The sequence below is a fragment of the Eptatretus burgeri genome, chromosome 12 (assembly GCF_056783735.1).
Source record: "Eptatretus burgeri isolate ZD-2024b chromosome 12, Ebu_testis_v1, whole genome shotgun sequence".
NCBI classification, from domain to species: Eukaryota; Metazoa; Chordata; class Myxini; order Myxiniformes; family Myxinidae; genus Eptatretus; species Eptatretus burgeri.
Window position 1 is genome coordinate 53,726,547 of NC_140972.1, and position 5,097 is coordinate 53,731,643.

Consider the following 5,097-nt stretch of genomic DNA (forward strand, 5'->3'; position numbering starts at 1 on the left):
AAAAGATCATGGTTTTGGATTGGGGATGATCTGAAATGGTGGTGAACAGCTGCCTTGAAGACGTGGAGGGAAGAATTAAATTGAAGAGAATGTGTAAGTTGGTTCCACAGGTGGGGAAACAGAGGAATGATTGAGTGAAGGTGAGCAGTGGTCCTGGATTTTGGGAGGTTCAATAGATACAGTTTCTGGTATAAAGTAGGAGTATGCCGTTGCTTTTGTGGACTGAAGTAAAAGTTGGTGCACTGTATACACGTGCAACTGGCTACCAGTTCCATTGACTGGAACAATTCCACCGGCTCCATTGACTGTGTGCACACATACACAAGTACATGCGATCGCACACACTTGATGGGCCGATACACGCGCAACCGGACGCGCACGTGGATTTGTCGCGAGATTAATGCGAAGTGACAGTGCGCAGCCCTGCGCAAAGTGTCTCATCTCATGCATGCCTGAATCCGCCATCAATTAGTCAATCGCGTGAGAAATCAGTGGAAAAGGTGCAGATGTGGGCTCTCATTGCGGGTCAATGGCCAGTTGAATCGGGCTCTTCGTAATTTAGTGAGCAAATGGCGTGCAATTGGCATCAATTCCACAGATGCCTTGTGCTTCTCAAGAGCAATCCAGGAATGAAAGGAACATTTTTGGTTTTATTTTGTTCTCTTGTATAAAAATGGTTTATCACAGAGTACTTGAGTACTTGTGCGTCGATATAAGGGATATCAAAATAATTTAACGTCGGACGATTTACAGAGATGTGAAGAATAACATATGCAAGTCGTTTCTTATTTGGACCTGTTAGTTGAACTTTACAAATATATAACTAAAAGTTTTATTCTTTTTTTAATGCAGGGGATGTAGAGCGAATGAAGAGTCAAACATAATAAACAGAGGTTCTCCAAAGAGTACGATGACATGTTCACAAGTCATTCTACGACGTGATAGGGTTTCGTAAAAATGTAATTTATTGTATTGTCCATACACGTATAACATATACACAAAGATAGCCAGGCAATTTGAAGGACCCATAATATACAAGGCAGGAACAGTTATGTTTCCAATGACAGAAGGAATGCTCGACAGCATTCTGGAATGTTTTACTTGTGCAACAAGGTCACTAACAATCCACGTGTGAAAATCTACTTTAACGGTTCAGAAAAGGATGAATCCGGAGAGAGTGCTTTGAGTCTCTACGACGGGATCAATACCGCGCCTCATTTCAGCGACTTTCTTCGTGTGGCAGTACTCCCATTCTCAGGCATTGCAGGCAATGGGTGATGTTAAAACGTTTCCTTACATTCTGTTATTTGCATGACCGATGACTGAGACGGATTCATAATCGAAAAGAGTTTCAAGAAAGCATGAGACATCCATTCCCCCTGCCTGTTGCCACGGGACACCTGTCGGAATAGTACTGCCATTGCAACAGGAAATCTTTCCACTTCCACAAAACAATTATCAAAAGGGCAAGGAAAAGTGAACGGTGCACACAAAGCATAGGCCAGGATATATATATATATATATATATATATATATATATATATATATATATATATATATATATATATATATATATATATATACATACATACATACATACATACATACATACATACATACATACATACATACATACATACATACATACACACACAGTGGCACAAAAGTCAAGTCAGATCAGATTTGGGAGGTTGGACGACAATAATTAATTTTTACTACAAATATTATTTTAAATATGAATATTTAATGAAATTAATTGCCCCTTCTTTCTTTTGAGATCAGTGATGGCAGCAAAATTAACATAAGATGAGAGAGTGGAGCTTGCTAAGAAATGTTCACACATCACGTGCACCATAGAATCAAAAGGTACATGCAAGTTCATCGCCGACAATTCAAACATTTGCTGTAATTTACTTTATTAATTTACTTTATCATCGGTAATCTCACATGGGAATCATGAATAAATAAATTCTTTACTTTCAGAAATCATTTTTTTTTAGTCCTTGGACATTTTTTACTTTATACAATATTAACACTGCAGCTCCTGACTTTTGGGCCACAGTTCGTTGATTCACAAATAATATAGCTCAAGTAGCCATAAAAGCTGATTTAGAATAATTTAAAATTTGTTCAAAGTTTTTAACAAAAACTTCCACGTAAGAAATCACGGTGATAGCTCGGTGAGAAAAAAAGTCTGACACACGCACACACGCACGCACATACATACATTTTATGTATACAGCATAGAGCTATATGGCCAAAATACACCATGTATTATAACACTTGCTGCCGATAGTCCTTGATCAGATTGTAAAAAAAATACATGTACTCAAATTAATGCTAATACGACTTGCACCAAGGGCCAAAAGTCATGTGAACGAGGCTCAAATTGCACACCTTCTTGTCAAGACACCTACAAAATGCCGCCATTGTAGGCAAGTGAAAACTGGGACAAGGCGCTGCTTGGATAATACAGTGGGTAGTGCAAAGGCAGAGGTCGGGGTGTGTTATTCCTCGCCATGCTGCTCTCCTGGTACAACACTGGAACGCGGACCAGGCGGTGAGCCGCCGAAACCTGCGCCAGGTTTGCCGCCTCCAGCTCTGCGGCCAGCTGCCGTTTCCACTTGTTACGTCGGTTCTGGAACCAGATCTTCACCTGAGTCTCAGTGAGATGCAGCGATGCGGCCAGGCCAGCCCGCTCGGCACTGCTCAGGTAGCGCTTCATGTCGAAGGTCGATTCGAGCTGGAACACCTGGCTCCGTGAGAAAACCGTCCGGGTCTTCTTCTTCGGAGGTGTCCGAGCTCTGTGATCATCTTCTTGCAAGCTTTTCCGGGTCACCTCCTCATGGCAGAAAGGGGCTGTAGACATAACACCAGGGATGTTTAATCGCTCGTCGGATCTCGGCGTCGAAGGGAGGACACGTTCTTTCTTTGACTCATCATCAAGCCGACGCGCCGTGCTTTGCGTCCCATGTCCTTCTTCTGCACCTGCAAGAGGGTCGCGCAATCGTGCTTGTTTGACGGATGAGTCGCTCACACGCGTAATTCCTACAGCAGTCGTCGGATGACACACCATGTACGTATAGGTCACGAATCACTGCAATTATGCAGGCGATGACCTTCACATAAAACTATACTTAGCACATTTACGCAGTGTAAGCCACAACATGATAAATATATCTGTCGACCTCAATTGCAAGCGTCTCCTCAAAGAGAAGAGGAACATACATGAGGAATACAGTTGCACCACTCACCATGACAAATCTTTGTGCTCTGCAACCAACATGCCACCTTTTGGGACCCATTCAATGGTTCCGGAAAGCACGATGTACCCCGCGGTGGTTGCGCGTCAAGATGCGCTGCCACGAAAGCCGATCTTGAGGTTTGCTCGAATGGTGGATTCTCGAGAAGAGGCCCGTCCCGTAAATCCAGAGTCTTGGCCGGCTTGGCATGGAATCTGCTCACTTCTTCCTCCTTTCCCGACTCCTCATCAGCGGTTACTCCCAGGATACAGCGAATGGTGAACTTGGCGAGCGACGAGGTTCCTCCGCTCTTGGTGGAATGATGCTGCTGCTGCATGTCGTGGGGAGCGGCGCCCTCTCCTTCCGTTGAGCTGCGGCCGTGCCGCGAGTTTATCCGGCAATGCATCGCCGCAGCCAAAAAGGCGACACCATCTCGTGTGTTGCTTTTTCGTTAAATATTAAAATCCCTGTGACGTTCACGCAATCCTCAAGCCTCTACGCAGCCCAGGGCTTGAGGAAAGTCACGTGAGTAGGTTTTTCGGGTAGCGACGCAGGTGCACGTTGGGAATACAGCACAAAAACTTCGTGGCACCGAGAGGCTCCAACTTCACCCTCGTGGGTCTTTCCTGTAAATGATGCAACACGAGCACCGTTCATGCAATACGCTGAAAACAAATCGCCCGTTCGACGAGCGCGCACTGTAGCTATACAGTAGGTAGTCACCCTTAAGGCCTGTTACTGCAGTTGCAGAAAGGATGGCCGAGGCTTGTTGAGGTGCTGCTGCCATGGCAACGTGCAATACGCCCATTACGGATCATTGAGTAACGTCATTCAAATTGCCAAAGGAATCGATAAACGCGTTTCGCTGGAAACCGAGGAGCGGATCTTTCACGGGCCCAACGTTCGCTGCTGCACAAAAGCATTTTGCAGAATGCGCTTCAGCGTGGTCATTCAGTTAATGTAACGCGTGGAAAGTGCTGATGAAGAATAATCCATATTGAAAGTCTCTTCACAGCGATATACCGAACGTAGTCCCTCGGCGGCAAGCGTTGCGTCCCTGGAAAAGCTTCATTAATCAATAGCACTGAGTTTTCAAAGGCGCATTAATGGACTGTGATATATGCACATCGAACATTCCCAGTACAACAGATACCAACGCGATTTCATCCCATCACTTGGGCCATGGGGTGTTCAATAAAAAGTTCTCGGAATGAGGATGCTCGACATGATCGTTGAAGAAATAACAACTTTTTAGATTTCCTAAGTATATTGATGACTTCCGTCATCTGTTTGTGTGTTTGTGTGTGTGTGTTTATTTGTTTGTAGGCACGATAACTCGAGAACGGAAGAAGCTACCAATGTCAAATTACACCACGTGATTCAGGAGGGTGATGGCTAGTGCTGATTAGATTTTGGTCAAAATCGGTCAAAGGTCAAGGTCACAGTGAGGTCAAATATTCGATTTTTGATGGTTTGGTACAGAATCATCGTAGAAACTTCTGGTTTGCGTCGCTACCTTCTCTAGAGACAGCTTTTATTAGACAAGGTCAGAGGTCAAGTTGACGATTTCGTAAGTACCAGTCTATGACTGCTTGTTTTTTTTTTATTGCTGGTACTTAAAATGTGCTTGTATAATTAAAGTTTACAGAAGCCTTTGCATTTCTCGGACTATTGTTTGAGGATCTCGGTCCGAGAATATTTCAAATGCCCTTAATATGTACGTAAGGTACCTAAGATTGATCGGTAATTCCATGGCCGATAGACAGACGTATAGATAAATTAAACAAAAAGGATATTTCTGTTATAAAGATCAAATGGTGGTGCCATGAGGTTAAGTAAATAAATAAATAAAAAT

The 5,097-nt window shown here is 43.7% G+C and overlaps 1 protein-coding gene across 1 annotated transcript; it reads right to left on the reverse strand.

Annotated features, from left to right (window-relative positions):
• Window positions 1–1,691: 1,691 nt before the first annotated feature.
• Window positions 1,692–4,144, reverse strand: LOC147015643 (uncharacterized). The gene is made up of 2 exons (XM_085849164.1): window positions 3,255–4,144; window positions 1,692–2,988 (listed from the first exon to the last, which is right to left on the reverse strand). The coding sequence occupies exons 1-2, from the start codon at window positions 3,646–3,648 to the stop codon at window positions 2,414–2,416; spliced, it is 969 nt and encodes a 322-aa protein (XP_085705290.1). The 5' UTR covers window positions 3,649–4,144; the 3' UTR covers window positions 1,692–2,413.
• Between the last annotated feature and the right edge of the window lie 953 nt (window positions 4,145–5,097).

What these genes read in the sequence shown, in the direction of transcription:
- LOC147015643 (XM_085849164.1), bottom strand. Translation starts at nt 3,648, where the DNA reads ATGCATTGCCGGATAAACTCGCGGCACGGCCGCAGCTCAACGGAAGGA. An exon ending in GAGCACAAAGATTTGTCATG is followed by an intron (nt 2,989 to 3,254) that starts GTGAGTGGTGCA and finishes ACCCTCTTGCAG; the next exon opens with GTGCAGAAGAAGGACATGGG.